Source organism: Chanodichthys erythropterus, chromosome 11 (assembly GCF_024489055.1).
Source record: "Chanodichthys erythropterus isolate Z2021 chromosome 11, ASM2448905v1, whole genome shotgun sequence".
Classification (NCBI taxonomy): domain Eukaryota; kingdom Metazoa; phylum Chordata; class Actinopteri; order Cypriniformes; family Xenocyprididae; genus Chanodichthys; species Chanodichthys erythropterus.
In genome coordinates this window covers 37253818-37280842 of record NC_090231.1, presented here as the reverse complement: position 1 = coordinate 37280842, position 27025 = coordinate 37253818, and the positions used below count along the sequence as shown (strand labels likewise).

Here is a 27025-nt window from a genome sequence, read left to right as displayed (position 1 = left end):
CCCGACTGTTACGTAACAGTCGGTGTTATGTTGAGATTCGCCTGTTCTTCTGAGGTCTTTTAAACAAATGAGATTTATATAAGAAGGAGGAAACAGTGGAGTTTGAAAATCAATGTATGTAATTTCCATGTACTGAACTCTTGTTATTCAACTATGCCAAGGTAAATTCAATTTTTAATTATAGGGCACCTTTAAAGTTTTACTAAGATGTTGAATTTTGAACATCAGCAAAATACAATTGATCAAACCTTTTTGAATTGCGATGTCAGATTATTTAAAAACCAATGAGACGAAGTTGTCCTCTTTAAGATATATCAGGACTCTATATAAGGAAATTAACAAAAACAAATGTCATCTATAGAGAACAAACATGAATTGTGGGGTCATACGAGGATAACTGAGACAAAGGTTCTATTTATGTTTTTGCTTTGAAAATGATACAGGGATGATAAACATTCTCATGTAATTGAGCTCAACATTACAGTAGAAATGGTGGCATTTACTACCAATTCTAATCACAAAACAGGACAACCAACAAAAATTTGACACTGACATGAAAGATGAAATGTATAGATGAGAGTTTACTCACGTTAGTTAGGACGCCATCATTCTTCTCACTGATGCATCCTTGCAGGCTAAAGGTCAAGTCATGACAGCTAACCATGATTCTTCGTCCAAATCGCTCTTCAAACGGCTTCACGTCAGGCTCGATGCCTGAGAAATCTAATCTCTGAAAAGGAAAAGGGAGATATCATTTATTCATTTTCATCATTACTTCAGACTGTCTTTAATAGCTGTACATTGGGCATAATGGACTAACCTGCGTCTCAGGATCGAGGGTGAAGATCTTCTGTCGGCCCTCATTCCTGCTCATTTTATTCAGCTGCTCAGTTTCTCTGGCATACTGGAGATTACAGGACAAGAACTCTTTGCATTTGTAAAAGCTTATGAATAAATAAAACCAAAATTCACCAACTGTGAGATAAAGGCCTGCTTTCACAAACAGGGCTCAGATTAAGCCAGGATTAGGCCTTAGTTTGATTGGGATATTTAGGTAGCTTTTATAAACATTTCTTTAGAAAATTAGACATATTTTAAGATATGTCAGCACCAGTTGCTTTCAATTAAAACAGCTCAAACATACATTTTAGTCTGGGACTAGCTTAAACCTTGTCTATGGAACCGATAGAAAGTTGTAGAATTGTGCTCTGCTCAATATATTCTATCCCACAATGCATTCAACTCAACTCGACTTTTTTCATTGGATTGACATGACTTAAGATATTTATACACAAAATTAGATTAAAATGCAAAATAATCCATCACAATACCTGGATGCCACTCACTGAATGAAATGGTACAACATGAGGTCACATGACAACAACAAAGCATACTTTGTTTTAAATGTGTATTGTTGCATAATGTTACTTTTTTTTACAACAGTATTCAGTATAAACTGCACAGTATGCAGCAGGCCTGTCAAAGTTATTGATTATCATGGTTATTTGATCTAATCGCAATTATTTGTGATTATTACCGCAATAACTGTACAGTTTAAAACCCATTTTGCCAAAGAATATTAAAAACCCCATTATAAAGTACACAAAAAATGAATTCAGTAATGAATTCCTTCATACAGAATGGTTTGTGGGTTTAATCAGACTGCATTATGTTTTATTAGAATTATTATTTTATTATATACACTCACAGGCCACTTTATTAGGTACACTTGTTCAACTGCTCGTTAATACAGATATCTAATCAGTCAATCACATGGCAGCAACTCAATGCATTTAGGCACGTAGACATGGTCAAGATGATCTGCTGGAGTTCAAACGGAGCATCAGAATGGGGAAGAAAGGTGATTTAAGAGACTGAACGTGACATGGTTGTTGGTGCCAGATGAGCTGGTCTGAGTATTTCAGAAACTGCTGATCTACTGGGATTTTAACACACAACCATCTCCAGGGTTTACAGGGAATGGTCAGAAACAGAGAAAAATTCCAGTGAACGGCAGTTCTGTAGGCGAAAGGAGAATGATCAGACTGGTTCAAGCTGATAGAAAGACAACAGAAACTGAGGCTACAATTTGCATGGGCTCACCAAAATTGGACAATAGAAGATTGGAAAAAAGTCTGATGAGTCTCAATTTCTGCTGAAACATTCAAATGGTAGGGTCAGAATTTGGTGTAAACAACATGAAAGCATGGATCCATCCTACCTTGTAGCAACGGTTCAGGCTGCTGGTGGTGTAATGGTGTGAGGATATTTTCCTGGCACTCTTAGCCCCTTAGTCATACCTGTCAACACTTCTGTTTTTCCTGGGAGCCTCCCAATTTTCACACCCAACTCCCCCCCTCCCCCTCCTGTTTTGTTATTTCTCCTGGGAAACTCCCATAATTTGTATGGCCCAAACCTTGTTATATGAATAATCACATCAATATATTATTCTAAGGTTGTCCAGTTGCCAGATCTTGTGTCGGTTGTGTGAGTAGGATGTGTTTCATACATCATACAAATTTCAACCCATTTGTGTCCTCAACCTGGCAATTAATTTGTAAATTTAACAACAGCTGGATGGAAGAATTAAATTTTTATCTCGAAGCCATATCGACAATGCCCACACCAAAGTGTGTCTGACTGACTGACTCTGCTAGAAAATACTATTATCATAATAATTTTTTTATGAATAATTATGTATTATGCATTTATTTATGTGAATAAATGAATCAGTGTGTCGAATCTGCTGATCAGAGCGCCAAAGTCACGTGATTTCAGCCGTTGGCAGTTTGACACGCGATCTGAATCATGATTCGACACACTGATTCATTTATGCTCCGATGCTTCATGAAGCAGTGTTTTGAAATCGGCCATCACTATACAAGTCGTTATTTTGGGTTTTTTCGGCTTTCCAAAGGTTTTCTCGTCGCTTTATAATATTAATATTGAACCACTGAACTCACATGAACTGATTTAAATATGTTTTTAGTACCTTTATGGATCTTGAGAGAGAGGAAGTGTCCATTGCTCCCTATGGAGGCCTCACAGAGCCATTGGATTTCAACTAAAATATCTTAATTTGTGTTCTGAAGATTAACAAAGGTCTTACGGGTGTGGAACGGCATGAGGGTGAGTAATAAATGACAGAATTTTCATGTTTGGGTGAACTAACCCTTTAAGGCACTTCTAAAGGCAAAAGAGGTCCAACCTGGTACTAGCAAGTGTACCTAATAAAGTGGCCAGTAAATGTATTATTCCAAGTAAAAAAATAACATATCAGGCTTACACTGTAAGTGACATGAACAAAAGAAATTAATCTTTAATCGCAATTATTTGAATGTCAATTATTTGGCCTAATGTCTAGCCTAGCAGGCAGAACACAGCAACTTAAAAATGTACAAAGATGTGTTCAAACCACTACAGTTACCATTGTAATTATTTTGTCAAGTACCTTCATTAGCTCTGGATGAAGACTCCGGCCAAAGCTCTCCGCAACGTTCTCTGGTTTCCCCTGGCTACTGCTGTCGTCATCTATGGAGATGAGGCATTTGTTAATCAAAAGGCAAACTGATTAATTCTACTGAAGGTACATGCTTACCAGACAAAACGTTATATTATCATGCAGTGGGTGAATATGGGCTTATCTTAGACGCCAAGCAGAAAATTCTCTTTAACCACGACTGACAGTTATTTTTAAACAGCAAAAGTCAGAGTCACATTGCTGATTTGCTGATCAAGGTGTCTGATATTTTTTGCCAGTAGCTGTAATGTGTGCACGAGTTGCTGAAAAAAAACCGTGTCAAATCAGGGACACTAGGTGGAGCTTTACGGAAACTCAGCTGCCCTCATTTATTCATGAACACACAGAGAAGGTGGGCTGCTGGAAGATTTATCTCCAAACTGATGTGTGGAACATTTTTAAATGGCTGCTTGATTCATATACTGCCACTTTCCAAGAATACGGTGCAGCTTGAACTCATGTTGTATCTAATTAGATTTATTATATAAACTATGATCTTCCACAGGACATAAAATATCTGCCTCTCCCCTGGTGATTTTGGCCTAAATCCAACAATTAAAATTGAATTAAAATCTGTTCTATCAATATTCAATTCATTGCATTAATGTTTTAAATTATTAACTTATTTTAATGACCAAAAACATAATATTGTCCACATTTAGGCTAAATCTGCAACCCTGTTAAATGCATTTTCTGAAGCACCTTTCAAAAAAAAAAAAGACTTAATATTTTATACTATTTTGTGTGCTGTTCATGGAAAGTGTCCCATATACTATCTAGACTTATAATAAACAAAAGGAATGGCTACCCAAATAGGGACATGGGGTATCATGCATGTTAGGACGGTCTGTTAAACTTAGAGCAAAGAAAACCAGATAAACTGGAAAGCAGCATTTGAGACTAAAGTCTGCATGAAGACATCCAGCATTTGTTGTATGCTGTTGTTTTGTGTAGTTATGGTTATGTTTAATTCTAATGCTAATAGTTAAATTGATCATATAATAACTGTGTCATTTCAATTTCAGAGACCTGAATTATGCCCATTCTTCATTCCAAAAATCGAGAAGTTACAAATTGAAAGCATGTTATTGAAAGCATAATTTCATTTCCTCATGACCATCACATGGAAGGTCATAAAGACAAACACAACCATTGGCCAAAGTTTATACCATAGAAGCACAGGGAGTTGTTTATCAGTGTCTTTATTTAACAGACCAAAAGCAGCATTCCCTTCTCTACTCCTCTATGTGAATAGAGCCTCCCTAACATTTCAGTAATCTGTCATCACAAGAGAAAATATTTACTCAGTCCAGAAGACTAAGTCTCCTACAATAGAGTAGAAACTGTACTATTATTGTTATTATTATTATTCAGTGGGTCTTATTTCGAATACAGAGAAAACATCAAGTTCAATAGGCTTTAAAAAGGCCCCAAAATGAAAACAAACATATTTAGCAGAATAGGAACTATGCAAGTACTATGAAGTACTAGACACAGACCAGAATTGCCAAAATGCTTGGTATTTGATGACGTGGATGAAAATTTTGTTTGTAGAGAAGGTGGTTTGTGTTCCAAAATGAAGGGAAAACACTGAGAGCAGCCAATTAAAAACTGTTTACTGTTGGTATTTTGAGAGTGACATCATGTATTTGATGATGATGATGATGATGATGCAATAAGTCACATTACATCATTAAAGCTTAAAGGAATATTTCATTCAAAAAATAAATTCTGTCATTGTTTATTTATACTCTTGCCTTTCCAAACCTATATATAGATTTTTTTTTATGGTGGAACTCAAAATAAGAATGTTTTAAAGTGCCCCTATTATGCTATTTTAAAGGTTGCTAATTTTGTTTTGGAGGTCTCCTACAATACGTTAATAAAAACCAAACTTTTTCCAGGCCTCAGCTGCAACTTCAGCATTTGAGGGCAGGTCAAAGTAGACGTTGTTCACAGGCAGCCAATGAAGACCATAGGCTGGCATTATGCACATTTGTTACAAACCTATGTAGGTTTGTGCAGGAAGTAAGACTAGAACTACTGACAACTCATTTCAGCAGTTCATAAACGATTCTTTCTTTTAGGAGACTTTTCTTTCTTTGATCTTTAAAATCCTGCAGACCTTTTACAATCACAAAAGCTATATTACACACTGCATGAAAGTTAATATCAGAAAAGCATAATAAGGGCGCTTTAAGCATCTTCACATGCTATTGTGCGTGCTTTCAGTGTGTGTGTGTTACTTACCCAGAGAACTTTCAGAAGGTTCTGATCCGTTCCTCTTGTCCTCCATCGTGCCCAGTAAGGCCTGTTTCAGCGTGTTCACCCAATCCTCCATCTCTGTCTCGCTGTCGGCCGCCAGATAGTGACTGTAACGGTCTTGCATCTTCAGCTCAAAACAATTGCGCCGCATCTTAGAGCACTGCAAGAAATGTGCTGCATGAGTCAGTGGAGGAATTTAATTGTGTGACTTTAAGAGCTGTTTGTGGTTATAAGCAAGGAAGATTCCTCTGTTGTGTTACTGATATTACACCCCAGCCTGAGGGCTGCTACATTCTGCTGTTAAACTTCCTGAGAAACGTATAAAACCAAGTTCAGACACTTCCATCTGAAGTATGCAGGTAAGTGGGACATAATAATTGTAAAATAAAAATTAAGCTTAACAGGCAATACATTTGTAGTGTTTTGATGATAACAATAATTGTATCACTAATTACAATAAACTTTTTAACAATGATCATTTTATAATTTTTAATTGTCATCAATTGCTTGTTGTCTTTGGATAAAATTGTCTGCTAAATTAATAAATATAAATTACATATTTACATTTTACAATTTGTAACTTATAATGCGAAAAACAATTCAGGATTTCTGTATGCAAACTTATTTAGAGAACGTACCGGAACTACATCTATACAGGAGTCCAGATAGATGGAGCCTTTTGATTCTTTGTAGTTTTTCTCATCTTTGTATGAATTCAGTATGTAGGAGCCATCAGGGAGTTGAGAAAGGTAGAAATACCTCCTCTTGAACACCTGTGGAGGAAAAAAAAAAAAAAGTGCTGCTCACTCACCATTTCTCACTAATAAAGGTTGAAAACATTTGTGCAGCTTAACATTTTTGTGGAAACACATTGTTCTATGTTTACGCCCATTATTGGCCGGCTCCTGCGTTAGCATCACACGCATGCATGGTGCTGCTCATATGAACAGCGTCAGCCAATACAGAGCCTGCGTTCATGTAGAACCTGGAAGCGCTACACTGTGTTTGCTTAAAGGTGTTTGTGACCGACGTGGAAGAGAAGAAATGGTTGAATAAAGGCATTATTTCGGATTTGGTTTTGCTCAGAAAATGTATTCTCGTCGCTTGATAACATTAAGGTTAAACCACTGTATTCACGTGGACAATTTTAACAATGTCTTTACTACCTTTCTGGGCCTTGAAATTGGTTATGACATTGCTGTGTATAGGGAGGTCAGAAGCACTTGGATTTCATCAAAAACATTTTAGTTTGTGTTCCGAAGGTCTTACTGGTTTGGAACGACATGAGGGTGAGTCATTATTGACAGAAATTTCATTTTTGGGTGAATTAACTCCTTAATCGTATATGAAAGCTACAGTGGGTACGGAAAGTATTCAGACCCCCTTAAATTTTTAACTCTTTGTTATATTGCAGCCATTTGCTAAAATCATTTAAGTTCATTTATTTCCTCATTAATGTACACACAGCACGCCATATTGACAGAAAAACACAGAATTGTTGACATTTTTGCAGATTTATTAAAAAAAAAAAAACTGGAAATATCACATGGTCCTAAGTATTCAGACCCTTTGCTCAGTATTTAGTAGAAGCACCCTTTTGATCTAATACAGCCATGAGTCATTTTGGGAAAGATGCAACAAGTTTTTCACACCTGGCTTTTTTCACACCTCTGCCATTCCTCCTTGCAAATCCTCTCCAGTTCTGTCAGGTTGGATGGTAAATGTTGGTGGACAGCCATTTTTAGGTCTCTCCAGAGATGCTCAATTGGGTTTAAGTCAGGGCTCTGGCTGGGCCATTCAAGAACAGTCAAAGAGTTGTTGTGAAGCCACTCCTTCCTTATTTTAGCTGTGTGCTTAGGGTCATTGTCCTGTTGGAAGGTAAACCTTTGGCCCAGTCTGAGATCCTGAGCACTCTGGAGAAGGTTTTTGTCCAGGATGTCCCTGTACTTGGCCGCATTCATCTTTCCCTCGATTGCAACCAGTCGTCCTGTCCATGCAGCTGAAAAACACCCCCACAGCATGATGCTGCCACCATCATGCTCCACTGTTGGGACTGTATTGGACAGGTGATGAGCAGTGCCTGGTTTTCTCCACACATACCGCTTAGAATTAAGACCAAAAAGTTCTATCTTGGTCTCATCAGACCAGAGAATCTTATTTCTCACCATCTTGAAGTCTTTCATGTGTCTTGCACTGAGGAGAGGCTTCCGTCGGGCCACTCTGCCATAAAGCCCCAACTGGCGGAGGGCTGCAGTGATGGTTGACTTTCTACAACTGTCTCCCATCTCACGAACTGCATCTCTGGAGCTCAGCCACAGTGATCTTTGGGTTCTTCTTTACCTCTCTCATCAAGGCTCTTCTCCTCCGATAGCTCAGTTTGGCCGGACGGCCAGCTCTAGGAAGGGTTCTGGTCGTCCCAAACGTCTTCCATTTAAGGATTATGGAGGCCACTGTGCTCTTAGGAACCTTAAGTGCAGCAGAATTTTTTTTGTAACCTTGGACAGATCTGTGCCTTGCCACAATTCTGTCTCTGAGCTCTTCAGGCAGTTCCTTTGACCTCACGATTCTCATTTGCTCTGACATGCACTGTGAGCTGTAAGGTCTTATATAGACAGGTGTGTGGCTTTCCTAATCAAGTCCAATCAGTATAATCAAACACAGCTGGACTCAAATGAAGGTGTAGAACCATCTCAAGGATGATCAGAAGAAATGGACAGCACCTGAGTTAAATATATGAGTGTCACAGCAAAGGGTCTGAATACTTAGGACCATGTGATATTTCAGTTTTTCTTTTTTAATAAATCTGCAAAAATGTCAACAATTCTGTGTTTTTATGTCAATATGGGGTGCTGTGTGTACATTAATGAGGAAAAAAAAAAAAAAAAAAAAAAAAAAACTTAAAATGATTTTAGCAAATGGCTGCAATATAACAAAGAGTGAAAAATTTAAGGGGCTCTGAATACTTTCCGTACCGACTGTAAGTGTTAGTGTCATGACCAATCTACACTCCTGGGCAAAAAATATTTAGTGGTCTTTTAATGGTCTTAACCATTTTAATTACAAATTAAATTTCGTGTCCTAAGTGGTATTATGTACATTTATCCTTTTGTATGTTTTACTTTGGGGAGAGTGCTGCACATTAGTGCATGTAATTGATGTTTCTGATTTACTGAGAAAACAAAAGACCTTATAGTCCTATCCAGCAGTGGTTCCTCAAACTGTATTGATGAGTAGACAACGGACATACATTATATTAAGCAACACTGACTGCTAAAGTTCTGCTGATGTCTTTTAAAAAAAAGGTGTGCTGACGATTCCACTAACCTTCATAGAGACAGACAGACTGCTGTTGATGTTGGCCTTCTGCAGCCAGCCCTGCTTCATTACTCCTCCTCTCTGAGAGCAAAGAGATGATGAATCCTGAAACACACAGACAGAGTAAGAACTAAGAAAGCAGATAAACTGATCTGAATGCAAAGACACAGATCAATATATGCAATGAGCGCTACCTCTCTGCCCTAAAGATCAAATGCTCTGAACATGAACGCTGTGTGTTTTGCATTTACAAACCTTGATGCAAATAAGTCACTTATCCCTTGCATACTAACTCATAGGGGTATAACGGTACATGTATTCATCCCAAACAGTAACAGTACGGATGTCACAATTCGGTGCACAAAGTCAGATGACAAAAACAGCCAGTCACAGGCCATCCTGTTTGCTAACCGCCACAACAGGAAAAAGCGCAGAAGAAGAAGAACAGATGATCTCTGCATAGATACTGTATGTTTACGTGTAATCTCTCAACCATTGTTTCAACCTTGGAAAAACGTCAATACAACAGCTTGAGAATAATATCTCATGTAGAATTACATTAACCTCAGGCAAGTCATTTAGTGTCCACAGCATGTTAGTTTACTAGAGAAATAAACTCTAGAGGGCAGAGTTTCACTAAATATATGCACTATTTTAGTTCATATATATTCATTATATTTACTTAACCTGTTAGTAATGTCTTAATTATTTAATTTATTTAAATAACTTTGTCATGAAAACAAGTTATGACAGTAGCTGTGTAAATGATTATATTTCAAAAATTAATTAGAGTACAAAAATAATTAAAAAACAATTGTATAATTAGATTTAGAAGTTAAGGCAAAACCTGTCTTAAGTGCAGTTTACAAGTTTTTTTATTTGAGTGTTGAATATTATATCTAAAAAATAAACAGCAACTGAATTTAATAGTTTGGGCTCTGTTGTTAATTGTAACCTTTAATAATCACAGTCATGTGCAAGAAAGGGCTCCCTGTATATTAGGGGTGTGAGGAGATCTCATGTCACGAGATCTCGCAAGGCTAAAATGTGATGAGATTTCTCGTCGAGGCGAAAAGTAGTCTCGTGATGTTGCCATGGCAGAGTGGTTAGGATGATTAGGAAAGAATATGCCACTGCTACATTTACATTACGCCTCCACTGTCCTTTTGCTTTGTATTTAAATAAAAAAACATTTAATTCAGTTGGATAACGGTCGCCGCTGCTCCATATTTACAGAGTTATGCGCAATCGTGAAAAGTAAACGCGAGCGCACATTCAAACGCGATTTCAATACCCTGCATTTTGAAAGCGGCTCCCTGATGAATACAGATATCTCTCAATATGAAAGCTATTTTAGGCTGGGCAGTGTAGTTGTAACCATCTCTTAGCTCTGTATCAAAGAAACATTTGGTCTTATTTGCACTTTGAATATTGAGTGAGTGTGATTATGGTTGCACTTATTGTAAAGTGTTACCATAAAAATGAATAACAGTTTTCTCTTAATCTTATTAAGCACAAACAATAAGGTTTCATTTGTTAACATTGGTTAATGCACTGTAAACTATGAACTAACAATGAATGACTATTTTTATTAACTAACATAAACAAAGATTAATAAATACTGTAGCAAATATAATGCTCATTGTTAGTTGATGTTGGTTAATACATTAATGTTAATAAATGAGACCTTATTGTAAAGTGTTAACATTTTTATTTATACCGTTTTTATTTCTATGATCAATTTGTGGAATAGAGTTCAGTTAGGAGGTCAAAAGTTGTAGAAGCTCATAAATCATGTACAGTAAGGTCTGAAGAGATTGAAATCATACAGAAGAGAAGTCAGTCAGTTGAGTTAGTGGTAAAAACTTTTACAGTGCTTGAGTATTGTTGTCTTTTACTGCATATTTTCATACTAAGAAAGTAGAACTGAAATGACATTCATTACAAGATGATTAGTTAAAACATTTCAAATTCACCTGCAGAATATTTTTTATAGTCATGTTTTTCGCCATTGAGGATTTCTTAAAAATAGTGTGTAAAAATCTTGTCTCGTCTCGTGAACTCAATCTCGTGTCTCGTGAGATACCTGTCTCGTCACACCCCTAGTATATATAGTTTACAGCATTAGCTGAGATAGATTTTTTTTTAACCTTAAGATAGTTAATTATAACTTAATTTATTTAAAGAGAGAGACACAATGTGTTCAATAAACAACTGTTTAATGAAAAAATAGTGCATATAACAGTAATATTAAAGTATTTATGAAAGTTACAATGTAGTGGGATTTTTTTTTACTTAGAGCAACTATAATTGTGTGTGTGTGTGTGCGTGCGTGCGTGCGTGCGCGTTAATTTAATTGAAGTGGCCTGGCGTCCTTTATGAATGTGCTTTTCTCTAGCTCTCCACTGTAATATAATTGTCCAAATGCCCTTCTCCCCTCTTCCCTCTAACATTTCTCATGCCCTCCCTCTTTCTGTTCCTAACAGCCCCTCTGAGACTGATCAATTGCTTGCACCCTGTTCTCCCTTCTGAGTCACTCAGCTAATTAATTAAATTAAATGGACATGTCACAGCCGCCAACATATATATATATATATATATATATATATATATATACACACACACAAAACCCAAAAATTAAAATGTTTGAGGTCGATAAGATTTTGTAATGTTTTTGAAAGAAGTCTCTTAAGCTCACCAAGGATGCATTTATTTGACCAAAAATACAATAATAGTAAACTGAGCTCTGTTCTTCAGAAAAATCCTCCAGCAGATTCTTCAGTTTTTAAGGATTTTTGCATATTTGAACCCTTTCGAGCAGTGACTGTATGATTTTGAGATACATCTTTTCACACCGAGGACAATTGAGGGACAGAAACTATTAAAAATGGGTCTTAATGCATCGTGTTTCCTTCTGAAGCATCAGTGAATATTTAAACCTTTTTTTTTAAGAGTTGTGTTTGAATCACAGTGTGTGATTGTCCTCAGTGTGAAAAGATGGATCTCAAAAATCATACAGTCACTGCTGGAACAGGTTCAAATATGCAAAAAATGCTGGAAAATTTAAGACTTTGCAGGACCGTCACCTGGAGGATTTTTCTGAACAACATTGGGCAGTTTAACTGTTCAGGACAAACAAGGACAACAACCATCTCAAAACAATCATCTAATCATCAACAATCATCACCATAGATTATCCAGGTAATCACACACATTTTTAAGAACTAAGGGTTCCCAATCTCTTGAATGGGCTTATTTTAATAAAAATTCAGCTATTTTTTTTTTACCTTGTGGACTACATGTAAACATCTTTTATGTAAAATATCTTGCTCAGGACAGCACTAAATAAAAAAATTACATGCATTTTGCATGATCTCTCTTTTTTTGTTAAAATTATTCACATTGTCACAGATTCTGCAAGTGGATCCCATACATTTTCATGCAACTGTATATGAGGTACTATGACAGTGATATAATTTTTATTGTTGATCTAAGAAGGAAGTTGTGTAAATGTACCAATCTTTGAGGTCTGGGATGTAAAAGATTATTTTATTAGCTGAAAATTATAAAGTAAATATATATACTTTATATATATATTTTAGTCAATGTGTTCTAATGTTGCTTGGACCCCAACATTCTATAAAATATCTTTTGTGTTCTGCAGAAGAAAAGAATGCATACAGGTTTGGAATGACATATGGGTGAGTATATTTTCATTTTGCAACTGAATGAATTCAGTATCTCATTCTCATATAATGCCCTTATTATTGTGTATATTTTGGCTTCATTGGCCTCTCTCTTTAGCCCAAAAAGTTACTTTCACATTAGTGTTTAGACAATACATTTAACTTGATTCACCAGTTAATTTAAGTGAACTGTAACGAAACAGGCAAAACTATCCATGTCTAAAACATATACACACAGATACAGACATGCACACACATAGGGTGGAAAAGCAATCTCTTTGCCCTGTAATCATCACTTCTTACATCTAATTTTATCAAGAACTGCTGGACATTTAATGTGCGTCTATTAATAGACCATGAGGGTCAGTTTTCATGTAACAGGCCTCTACGCTGACCGTCTGGCCTTCATCTCTACATCTGATTATGACCTCACAGAAGCCTCACAACATTTACATGTACAGTATTCAGAAGTAAAACACAATAAATGTGTGACTTTTAGCATTTCAGAGTTCACAATTCAGTACAAACTATACACAAATATAAAAAAAAGTCTTATTTTTTGATTGGATACAGTCTTTTTTAGACAGTAATAGAGCTGTTTAGGCATGACGACAATTTGTAGACCAACTAGATATTTGGTCTTGATATATGATTAAAATAAGGTCTGTGGTTAACATTACTAGAAGAGACTTTCCTGTTTTGTGCTACGACAAATCACACACAGTGTGTATGTCATTTTGGATTTCAAAAATGTTGTTTGCTTTAAAAATGTATGTTACTAATAATTTGTATAAAGGCTCAGCTTTCACTTGTTTTATCTGTGACAAAATGAACAAAAAGCAGTTTTTTTTTAAAATATGTTAGTCAATTTGTTGCTTGATTCTGCACATAATTCAAAAGAAAAGGGTCAGAAAAGCATTTTTAAAAACAGGAAAATGAGAAAAGGCAGTGCAATATTCTGTACTCAGTTTTCCACTGCCCAACATTAATGTCTCTTACCTCCTCCCCCTCATCCACCTCAAACACTTGGCTGGGAAGCTTTTCCGTCTTTATCCCTTTACTGCAAGACAGAAAAAGAAGCTTACGCCAAACTTTGCAAATAGTACTGCAAAACCTTTGGCAAAAAAAAAGCAAAACTGGCATACCAGGGCAGCGTCCGGAAATCTCCAGAGTAGGCCTCGTAATTATAGTTGATGACGTGCCAGTTGGTGTTGTACATCTTAATGCACTGCCAAAGAGCGCAAGTATTGCTCAATTACTCAATCACATGATCAGAAAAACATCAAAATATGAAAAACAGGAAAATGTTATCTCATATTTTATTAGTCAGAAAAGCTGCAGGCTTTGCTGTCGTTTTGGTATTGTGAGATTCTGCTCAATCCTTACCTCTTTGGCGAACAGGCTTTTTGCTTCATTCTCTGCATTTTGAGGAACTGAAGGAACAATGGTTCTCCTTTGACGATCAATCTGTGCCTCCTAGATAGATTAGATGGATAGATAGTTAGATAGATAGACAGGTGGATACACAGGCAGACAGACAGATAGACCAATATGCAAACAGACAGACAGAAAGATGATTAGACAGACAGACAGACAGACAGAAAGATGATTAGACAGACAGACAGACAGACAGAAAGATGATTAGACAGACAGACAGACAGACAGACAGAAAGATGATTAGACAGACAGACAGACAGACAGACAGAAAGATGATTAGACAGACAGACAGACAGACAGACAGAAAGATGATTAGACAGACAGACAGACAGACAGACAGACAGATGATTAGACAGACAGACAGACAGACAGATGATTAGACAGACAGACAGACAGACAGACAGATGATTAGACAGACAGACAGACAGACAGACAGATGATTAGACAGACAGACAGACAGACAGACAGATGATTAGACAGACAGACAGACAGACAGACAGATGATTAGACAGACAGACAGACAGACAGACAGACAGACAGATGATTAGACAGACAGACAGATGATTAGACAGACAGACAGACAGACAGATGATTAGACAGACAGACAGACAGACAGATGATTAGACAGACAGACAGACAGACAGACAGACAGATGATTAGACAGACAGACAGACAGACAGACAGACAGATGATTAGACAGACAGACAGACAGACAGACAGATGATTAGACAGACAGACAGACAGACAGACAGACAGATGATTAGACAGACAGACAGACAGATGATTAGACAGACAGACAGACAGACAGACAGACAGACAGACAGACAGACAGATGATTAGACAGACAGACAGACAGACAGATGATTAGACAGACAGACAGACAGACAGATGATTAGACAGACAGACAGACAGACAGACAGACAGACAGATGATTAGACAGACAGACAGACAGACAGACAGACAGACAGATGATTAGACAGACAGACAGACAGACAGACAGATGATTAGACAGACAGACAGACAGACAGACAGATGATTAGACAGACAGACAGACAGACAGACAGATGATTAGACAGACAGACAGACAGACAGACAGACAGACAGACAGATGATTAGACAGACAGACAGACAGACAGACAGACAGACAGACAGATGATTAGACAGACAGACAGACAGACAGACAGATGATTAGACAGACAGACAGACAGATGATTAGACAGACAGACAGACAGATGATTAGACAGACAGACAGACAGACAGACAGACAGATGATTAGACAGACAGACAGATGATTAGACAGACAGACAGACAGACAGATGATTAGACAGACAGACAGACAGACAGATGATTAGACAGACAGACAGACAGACAGACAGATGATTAGACAGACAGACAGACAGATGATTAGACAGACAGACAGACAGATGATTAGACAGACAGACAGACAGACAGACAGACAGATGATTAGACAGACAGACAGACAGACAGATGATTAGACAGACAGACAGACAGACAGACAGATGATTAGACAGACAGACAGACAGACAGATGATTAGACAGACAGACAGACAGACAGATGATTAGACAGACAGACAGACAGATGATTAGACAGACAGACAGACAGATGATTAGACAGACAGACAGACAGACAGACAGACAGACAGACAGATGATTAGACAGACAGACAGACAGACAGACAGACAGACAGACAGATGATTAGACAGACAGACAGACAGACAGACAGATGATTAGACAGACAGACAGACAGACAGACAGATGATTAGACAGACAGACAGACAGACAGATGATTAGACAGACAGACAGACAGACAGACAGACAGATGATTAGACAGACAGACAGACAGACAGACAGACAGATGATTAGACAGACAGACAGATGATTAGACAGACAGACAGACAGACAGATGATTAGACAGACAGACAGACAGACAGATGATTAGACAGACAGACAGACAGACAGACAGACAGACAGATGATTAGACAGACAGACAGACAGACAGACAGACAGACAGATGATTAGACAGACAGACAGACAGACAGACAGACAGATTATTAGACAGACAGACAGACAGACAGACAGATGATTAGACAGACAGACAGACAGACAGACAGGCAGATGATTAGACAGACAGACAGACAGACAGACAGACAGACAGACAGATGATTAGACAGACAGACAGACAGACAGACAGACAGATGATTAGACAGACAGACAGACAGACAGACAGACAGACAGACAGATGATTAGACAGACAGACAGACAGACAGACAGACAGACAGACAGACAGACAGATGATTAGACAGACAGACAGACAGACAGACAGACAGACAGACAGACAGATGATTAGACAGACAGACAGACAGACAGACAGACAGACAGACAGACAGATGATTAGACAGACAGACAGACAGACAGACAGACAGATGATTAGACAGACAGACAGACAGACAGACAGATGATTAGACAGACAGACAGACAGACAGACAGACAGATGATTAGACAGACAGACAGACAGACAGACAGACAGATGATTAGACAGACAGACAGACAGACAGACAGACAGATGATTAGACAGACAGACAGACAGACAGACAGATGATTAGACAGACAGACAGACAGACAGACAGACAGATGATTAGACAGACAGACAGACAGATGATTAGACAGACAGATGATTAGACAGACAGACAGACAGATGATTAGACAGACAGATGATTAGACAGACAGACAGACAGATGATTAGACAGACAGACAGACAGACAGACAGACAGACAGACAGACGATTAGACAGACAGACAGACAGACAGACAGACAGACAGACAGACGATTAGACAGACAGACAGACAGACAGACAGACAGACAGACAGACGATTAGACAGACAGACAGACAGACAGACAGACAGACGATTAGACAGACAGACAGACAGACGATTAGACAGACAGACAGACAGACAGACAGACAGACAGACAGACAGACAGACAGACAGACAGACAGACAGACAGACAGACAGACAGACAGACAGACAGACAGACAGACAGATGATTAGACAGACAGACAGACAGACAGACAGACAGATGATTAGACAGACAGACAGACAGACAGACAGACAGATGATTAGACAGACAGACAGACAGACAGACAGACAGATGATTAGACAGACAGACAGACAGACAGACAGACAGATGATTAGACAGACAGACAGACAGACAGACAGATGATTAGACAGACAGACAGACAGATGATTAGACAGACAGATGATTAGACAGACAGACAGACAGATGATTAGACAGACAGATGATTAGACAGACAGACAGACAGATGATTAGACAGACAGATGATTAGACAGACAGACAGACAGATGATTAGACAGACAGATGATTAGACAGACAGACAGACAGATGATTAGACAGACAGACAGACAGACGATTAGACAGACAGACAGACAGACAGACGATTAGACAGACAGACAGACAGACGATTAGACAGACAGACAGACAGACGATTAGACAGACAGACAGACAGACAGACAGACAGACAGACGATTAGACAGACAGACAGACAGACGATTAGACAGACAGACAGACAGACGATTAGACAGACAGACAGACAGACAGACAGACAGACAGACAGACAGACAGACAGACAGACAGACAGACAGACAGACAGACAGACAGACAGACAGACAGACAGACAGACAGACAGACAGACAGACAGATAGATAGATAGATAGATAGATAGATAGATAGATGAATATGTTGTTTAAATAGTATTTAATCTTATATTATTTAATATTTGCTATGTAATATTAGGCTTTGTAAAGCCCAGCCTGCCAAATTAGATTTGCAGGGTGCCTGCACAAGATTGAGGACTAAGTTTGAAAATGAGCCAAACAAATAAACAGCAGGAAATGTGATTGTGAAATGACTTACTGATACATCATCAGCTGGCCACAGCAGCAGGTCTCTCTGCGGATCACTGTGGATTTGAGCTTTCCTCTGGAACACCACATTCTCATAGTCCAGCGGCTCGATGATCTTCGGCTGCTCCTGCAAACACACGAGATGTATCAGTGAATCTACACAGTGGCCCTCAAAAGCCCTATGCTGTCAAGAGCAGTGATTCTCAACCTTTTTTGAGTAATGGACCCCCGTCATATTTGGAACCATCTTCAAGGACCCCAGAATAAAATTGTCTCATTGGTATCATTAATGACTTTGTAACGACCAAATGTAATAAAGTATAATTTACTACTGCGTTAGTTGATTTGTCCTATATTTAGTTATTTCGTCAATTATATTATACATATATTATCTTCTTCTTTTATGGGAACATGTCAAATGTCAATATATACAAAAATTCATATTCAGATATTTTATAAGGACCCCCTGGCTTTATGTCAAGGACCACTAGGGGTCCTTTGAGAAACACTGGTCTAGAGCAATAAAGTCTCACTCTTTCTTGCTGCTATTGATCATACTAAAGCAATGCACACTGTTGTTATTCAGATTTGATTAATCTGTGGTACTTGTCAATGTAGCTTACACTGATTTGACAGCTCAGCCTGTGAATTTAGAAGACACAGCTTACTGCCCCTCTAAAAAAATAAAATAAAAAATCAGCTGCAGGACTTCCGATTTTTTACTTTTAAAGCTTTTGAGTTTCGTTCAAAGCTTTCTCTTAAGTGCTTTCCCTTTTCAAGTTCCTTCTAAAAGAGAATCATGTGTTAAAGCTTAAGCACACACTCCTGACTCAGCTGACATGCCTGTGTCATGGTCTGATACTCATTCAAAGACTTTAGTCCACAGAAGAGAGAGTATTTATACCAAAACAAACCATGTGGGATGGACAGAAGAAAGAGGAAGTGGAGCACATTAAGCTGAACTATCTGATTAATGATCCATTCCATTTCAAATTTCTCACCTTTCGTAACTTGATCTTTTTGCACTACTTTAACCCGTGTTGCACATTTCCAAATGGGAATTGCCAACGAGATGACATTTCAGCTGACTTGTCGGCAAGTCATGTTAGGAAACCTTCAATTTACTTATCCTTCTGCTAAAGGTGTCAGTTTGTTTTCATTGCAACACACTATGATATAAAGAGAGGAAGTTACAATTTCATAACTACAGTAGTCAAGGTTTAGACAAAAAATGAGCAGTTGCTGCCTTCTGTTCAAAGGTCGGGGCTGGTTAAAGCTGCTCATTGTTTCTCATGTTTAAAGCGGTTCAGCTTTGACAGGATCAGTGGAGCTTGAACTCATAATCACACAGGTCTTTTGTGAATATTTCAACTGAAATCAAATGAATGAAGGAAAATGAGTTCAAATTAAAGCAATTTCAACTAATCCTTTTTAGAAATCATCTTGTGGACACTTATCCTAGCTTGGACGCTGCTCCAGAAAATTCTTAATTTCCCTATTATGCTTTTTTAAATATTACCTTTCGTGTAGTGTTTAATATAGCTGTTTGTGAATGTAAAATGTCTTCAAAGTTTTAAGATCAAAGTGCACGACAAATAAAATTATTGTCTCGTAAAAGAAAGAATTGATTCTGAACTGCTGAAACGAGTCATCAGTAAGTAACACAAGTAACAATGTAACAAATTTGCATAATGCCAGCCTATGGTCTTCACTTGCTGCCCACGAACAACGTCTACTTTAACCCCCTTAAACACTGTAGTTGTGGCTGAGGCCTGGAAGAGTTTGGTTTGAGTTGTTGACATGTCAAGAAGATGCTGTTTTCAGTACTGCAAATCCACTTAGCTTGAACTTCAAAAAGATGAGGACCTGTGCTTGGAACTGATAAGAAAAAAACGACGCCATCGTTACTGTTCTGTATCAAGTGCCGAGGAAAATCTGGAGCTGAAGTTCAGATATGGTAAATGGGCGTTTCATTTCCCACATGCTGTAAGAGGTAGACCAATCACAACAGACTGGACCGTGTGACCAATCAGAGTAGAGTAGGCTCTCGAAGAGAATCTTAGAACAAACTGTTTTCAGACTCTTTAAAAAATTAGATGAATGTTTATGTTTAGGTGAACTAACTATTGTACAATACAAACAGGTCAGGACAAATGTACACTACCGTTCAAAAGTTTGGTTAAGTTTTTTTTATGTTTTTGAAAGATGTATCTTATGCTTGCCAAGGTTGAATTCAATTTGAATATATTTTAAACAGTAATGTATTCATGACAAAGCTGAATTTTCAGCATCATTACTCCAGTCCTCAGTGTCACATGATCCTTCAGAAATCATTCTAATATGATGAATCATCATTAATGTTGAAAACAGTTGTGCTGCTTAATATTTTTGTGATACATTTTTTCAGGATTCTTTGAAAGTTGGAAAAAACAGCATTTATTTAAAGGGTTAGTTGACCCAAAAATAAAAATTCTGTCATTAATTACTCACCCTCATGTCGTTCCACACCCGTAACACCTTCGTTCATCTTCGGAACACAAATTAAGATTTTTTTGATAAAATCTGAGGCCTGCACTGAAAGCAAGTTAATTAATACTTTCAAACAACCAGAAAGCTACTAAAGACATTTAATACAGTTCACGTGACTACAGTGGTTCAACCTTAATGTTATGAAGCAACGAGAATACTTTTTGTGCTCCAAAAAAACAAAATTATGACTTTATTTAACAATATCTAGTGATGGGCGATTTCAAAACACTGCTTCATGGAGCTTTGAAGCTTTACGAATCTTTTGTTTCGAATCAGTGGTTCAGAGCGTGTATAAAACTGCCAAAGTTACGTGAACCACTAAAATTTCAAAACACTTATGACATAACGAAGCCTTGTTTACTGAAATCACATGACTTTTGCAGTTTAAAACATGCTCCGAACCACTAATTTGAAACAAAAGATTCGTAAAGCTTCATGAAGCAGTGTTTTGAAATCAGCCATCACTAGATATTGTTGAATAAAGTCATTATTTCATTTTTTTGACGCACAAAAAGTATTCTCGTTGCTTCATAACATTAAGGTTAAACCACTGTAGTCACATCGACTGTTTTTAATATGTTTTAGTAACTTTCTGGCCGTTTGAAAGTCTAAGTTAACTTTCTCTCAATGCAGGCCTCACGAGCCATTGGATTTCATCAAAAATATCTTAATTTGTGTTCCAAAGATGAACGAAGGTCTTAAGGGTGTGGAACGACATGAAGGCAAGTAATTAATGACAGAATTTTCATTTTTGGGTGAACTAACCCTTTAAAATGTCACTTGACAAGTGACTGTCACTTTTAATACATTAATAGCAACCTTACTAAATAAAAGTATAAATTTATTTCAAAAAATACAATATGCACAATATGCTTCACTTTCATTAATTGTCTTGCTTGAGAAGGGGAAATAGCAGCACAAATATACCCCGACAAAAACAGCCATACATCAATACCATCTCTTATAATACACATAAATGCTTCCTGTGTTTCTAAACACATACATGAGCTGACAACCAATGCAAGTGTTTCAGCAGCAACTTCCTGTCATGTGTCATACCACAGAGGCAAAAAACCACAGCCAGTCCAGCTCCAACTGCAACAGAGCATGAGTTACAGCTAACTTCTGTTGCCTTGTGGCTGCACTCTCTCTCAACTGCCCTTTCAAACCAAACTTGCACCAACTTCCCCAATGGGAATACTAGCGTATGTCCAAGTCCCATCCCTAATCGCTGCAAGCCAGGCGTTAAAAATCTCAAGGCCAAGGTTAAGCTACCTTACCCTGGTAGGACTAGCTTCCTATTGCCAAAAATAGCCCAACCTCTGCAAAAACAACCACAAGGCCTCAGATCATTTAAAAAAGGGCTCTCAACATCAACCCTGTTGAGGACAGAGAGGAACTGAAGAAAAACAATCACAGGCCATCAAACCACAGGCTGAGGTAAAAGGAAATATGAGCCAGATTACTGGCTGCTCACAAGCTCATGGGCGTTGGCGCCACGCACGTTGTAGTCATGTTATTTCCGTATGCAAGAACGCAACATGAAAGTTGAAGGGCGACAAAGTGGGCGACTTAAAGCTGTACAGAATCTACAACTGGAGCATGACTACCGGGTGGTTTATGTATTTTCCAGATGTGAGTCTTTGGCTTAGCAGACAAAATGTAGAGCTCCTACCACAGCTGATGTGAATTAGGCCACTGTATGTAAACACATTCGCCAGCATGTGAACTGAACTGCCACAGCCTCTGTCTGAACCTTTGAGTTACAATGCAAACGCAGATCTGATCTATTTTCTGTATCATTACAAGCCTTTTGAAAAGCTTATCTTGTCTTGTAAATCTCATGGAGGACCACATGCTCTGTGGATCCATGAGCATTTGAGGCCCACCATTTGAAAGCATCTTGAAATATTTACATCCAGTGAGTCCTGTGCAGCAAACATAGCATAAAACACTGCAAGTAGTTTACACTTAGTACTGTAACTTTCTGCAGCTTGGCCACAACTGCCCCATATTTACAGTCAATATGAATTGCCGTTTGCTGTAATGGGGCCTAAATACGATAAGCCTATTTTTAGTTATGAAACGGAAAGCCATTTCAGAGTAAGAGCAAATTATGACACTATTTTTTTGCATTGAAATAATATGCACCATTTAATTTACAATGATGTGCATTCATAAATTAAATGGGGTCAGTTTTTGCTTTAAAGTGTTTAATGTCTGTCTATAGCGTGCCTCTCTGTTTGAATGGGTTTTTGGTTAAATGCCTGAAATAGAGTTGTGTAGGGATGACATATTTTTGTAGGCCAAAACCTAGAAACGAGTTTGCACTTTAGCACTTCCGTTTCCATCGTCCTGAAGTCAATGGGTTTTTTGAATGGGTTTTTGGTTAAATTCTTGAAATAATGTCTGTGGTGAACACATGCTCAAGATATCATCACGTTTTATTGCATGATATAAAATACATCAGTAATACCCTCTTTTGATATTTAAAGGGTGTGTTCACCCAGAAATTAAAATTCTGTCATTTATTACTCACCCTCATGTCGTTCTACACCCGTAAGACCTTCGTTCATCTTCGGAACACAATTTAAAATATTTTTGTTAAAATCCGATGGCTCAGTGAGGCCTGCATTGAAAGCAAGTTAATTTACACTTTCAAACACCCAGAAAGCTACTAAAGACATATTTAATACAGTTCATGTGACTACTGTGGTTCAACCTTAATGTTATGAAGTGACAAGAATACTTTGTGTGCCAAAAATAACAAAATAATGACTTTATTTAACCATATCTAGTGATGTTTCAAAAGGAGTTTCAAAACACTGCTTCATGAAGCGTCGAAGCTTTACGAATCTTTTGTTTCGAATCAGTGGTTCGGAGCACGTATCAAACTGCCAAAGTCACGTGAACTATTGAAATTTCAAAACCCTTATGACATAACGAAGCCTCGTTTATTGAAATCACTTAACTCTGGCGCTCCAAACCACTGATTCGAAACAAAAGATTCGTAAAGCTTCATGAAGCAGTGTTTTGAAATCACCCATCACTAGATATTGTTGAAAAAAGTTGTTATTTTGTTTTTTTGGTGCACAAAAAGTATTCTCGTCGCTTCATAAAATTAAGGTTGAACCACTGTAGTCACATGAACTGTTTTAAATACGTTTTTAGTAGCTTTCTGGGCATCTGAATGTGTTTATTATCTTGCTATCAATGCAGGCCCCACTGAGCCATCGGATATTAAAAAATATCTTAATTTGTGTCCTGAAGATGAATTAAGGTCTTATGGGTGTGGAACGACATGACGAGTGTAAGTAAATAATGACAGAATTTTCATTTTTGGGTGAACTAAGCTTTTACTTGTCTTGTTAAAAGCGGTTGCTAACAAGGGGCTAAATGTGACTACAGAGGTTGTCTGGGACATTAAACGTCATCAACCGAACAGGTAAACTCATCTACTCAACTAATCCGCTTTCACAGCCTCGGTGTGTTTATAATCAAGCTCCTGCAAACTACTATAACTTGAACTTTCAATGGAAAGGTTTTAAAGCAAAAGCTTAAAGGTGCCCTAGAATTAAAAATTGAATTTATCTTGGCATTTGAATAAGAGTTCAGTACATGGAAATGACATACAGTGAGTCTCAAACTCCATTGTTTCCTCCTCTTTATATAAATCTCATTTGTTTAAAAGACCTCCAAAGAACAGGCGAATCTCAACATAACACCGACTGTTATGTAACAGTCGGGATCATTAATATGTATGCCCCCAATATTTGCATATGCCAGCCCATGTTCAAGGCATTAGACAAGGGCAGAACGTCTGGATCTGTGCACAGCTGCATCATCAGACTAGGTAAGCAAGCAAGGAAAACAGCGAAAAATGGCAGATGGAGCAATAATAACTGACATGATCCATGATAACATGATATTTTTAGTGATATTTGTAAATTGTCTTTCTAAATGTTTTGTTAGCATGTTGCTAATTTACTGTTAAATGTGGTTAAAGTTACCATTGTTTCTTACTGTATTCATGGAGACAAGAGCCGTCGTCATTTTCATTTTTAAACACTTGCAGTCTGTATAATGCATAAACACATCTTCATTCTTTATAAATCTCTCCAACAGTGTAGCATTAACCGTTAGCCATGGAGCACAGCCTCAAACTCATTCAGAATCAATGTAAACAATATAACAGTATACAATACTCACATAATCCGACGCATGCATGCAGTATGCATGATGAACACTTTGTAAACATCCATTTTGAGGTTTATATTAGCAATATTATATTATTGGTGGAGAGTGCGCTATTTAGAGGGACCGCAACCTGAATCGTAACATTTCTTATTATGCCCCAAAATAGGCAGTTAAAATTTTTTTTAAAAATCTATGGGGTATTTTGAGCTTAAACTTCACAGACACATTTAGGGGACACTTTAGACTTATTTTACATCTTGTACATCTTACATCATATTACATCTTGTAAAAAAACATTCGATGGCACCTTTAAAGTTGTCAGAAGCTTAGTGATGGTGACACTGAAGTTGTGCAACTGTGGTATAGTCAGCTTTTTACAATGTCCCGCCCCCTTATACCACCTGAAACCAAGTAACAAGTAGAAAATCATGTTCATGGCTATAAAACGATTTATAATTGCCCATTTTAAAAAAAATACAAGACAAAATCAGGAAACTTCCAATGAGAAATAAGTCAACACAAATAAAACTGTGCTTGTTTATCAATTTCATTGGGTTTTTAAGTAAATAAATGAGCTACAATAATAAAAGTGGTCACTTGTTTCATCTTTTGGTCGAATTTGTGCAAATGCACAAGTGTGCAAAAGAGGCACAAAAGAGAAGAGCTGAGACAAGTGCTTTATTCAGTGCATGCAGATGACACAGGAAGCATAGCTGAGCAGCCAGAGGGTATTCTCAAGGGAAACACAAGGGCTCTGCAATCTCCATAGAGTGCCATTTGTTTTCTGTCTCTTTGGAAACCACAATCAAACTGACAATCATGACATTATAGACCTTCTCATGCAACATAGAAAAATCTCAGCCTCATGACATGTCTGGCTGAAAATATAATTTCTGAGCATGCATCTAATGAATGCTGCAACAATCTATATCCTCCTTAAAAAACATTAATGGCATATATCTTCTGATAATTCATTTCCCAATGGTTCAATAAAGGCACAAAGAGAGCATGGGCTCTGCTCTTGGACTGGTGCATGAACACATGTCTCTTTACACAAAGGCATAAGGATGCTCCATGTGGTTCCAGAAGGAGCTACAGAACAATGTCTTTTCCCATTAAGAAACGGTCAGGATCACCTAAATACCAAACCGTTTAGTAGAGTAATCCCTCATTTTTTTATTTAAATCAACACATAACTCAGTAGGCTATATTAATGCACAAGGTTACTACTGCCGTCTATGTGATGTGTAAGACAGATGTTAAAGCTGTGCTGCTATAACTGCCTTGAAGGCACAAAACTAGACGTTATGCCTCAGCAGTCCGGCACGTGTATCAATAATACCTACAAACGCCGTTATAAAAATAAAAAAACGAGTATAAGCAATACTTGACAGCTTATATACATATACGAGGTCAAATAATAAACTAGGACTGTTTCACAATCTAGTGAGCTGCCTACCTAGACAGCATGCTCGTGCCTGTGATGTCAAAAACGCCGCCTACATAGGTAGCTTACTACGTGTTGAGACACAGCCTACAGATGCACACCCCAAAGAGAGAGATTCTTGAGTTACTAACCACAGCAATGGACGTCCTCACCGCCTCTGACACACTTTGTCTGAGCTCCGCAGCCGTCCCAGGTTTGCTCAACCTTTTGGTGAATTTTCGTACTTCGGACATGGTTCTTTCCTTCTTTAGTTTGACTGTAATTCCATCAGGGTTCTCAAAGCGGAAAGCGACATCGCGGCACTCCAATCTGCGAGTCTGACAGAGGTACGGATGCGGGCGGGGGCCTCATGGACCAGCGTTAGCTCCGCCCATCACGAGGGGTTGCCTGATATTCAGCAATCCCTGCTTTAGAAATATCATTTTAAAGTCTCCAAAGCACTAATAAGCGTGAGCTTTAGCCATATCGCTTTTGTAATAAGACTTTTTAAGATAGCCTTGTCCTACCTTCTCTTCAGCAGAAAATCATCATGTTGCAAACATTAATACGAGTTCTTATGACTATGATTCAACATACTCATACATATGATCATAGACTGACACCTTGTGGTCGTGGCCTGTATTAATATGTATATATTAAAGGGATAGTTCACCCAAAAATGAAAATTCTGTCATCATTTACTCACCCT

At 37.8% G+C, this 27025-nt stretch overlaps 1 protein-coding gene across 4 annotated transcripts in view; it reads right to left on the bottom strand.

The window, feature by feature from the left end:
- dock11 (dedicator of cytokinesis 11) overlaps positions 1–26768 on the bottom strand; it is a 132143-nt gene extending 105375 nt beyond the window's left edge. For all 4 annotated transcript variants that reach the window (XM_067399681.1, XM_067399683.1, XM_067399682.1 and 1 more), the window contains exons 1-11: positions 26469–26768; positions 18175–18291; positions 14173–14262; positions 13932–14014; positions 13786–13846; positions 9110–9205; positions 6424–6558; positions 5771–5945; positions 3452–3531; positions 821–904; positions 590–730 (exon numbers count right to left, since the gene is read on the bottom strand). In XM_067399681.1, the coding sequence (XP_067255782.1) occupies positions 590–730; positions 821–904; positions 3452–3531; positions 5771–5945; positions 6424–6558; positions 9110–9205; positions 13786–13846; positions 13932–14014; positions 14173–14262; positions 18175–18291; positions 26469–26570 (1164 nt within the window). In that variant the 5' untranslated portion in view covers positions 26571–26768. The remainder of the gene's footprint in view (positions 1–589; positions 731–820; positions 905–3451; positions 3532–5770; positions 5946–6423; positions 6559–9109; positions 9206–13785; positions 13847–13931; positions 14015–14172; positions 14263–18174; positions 18292–26468) is intronic.
- Between the last annotated feature and the right edge of the window lie 257 nt (positions 26769–27025).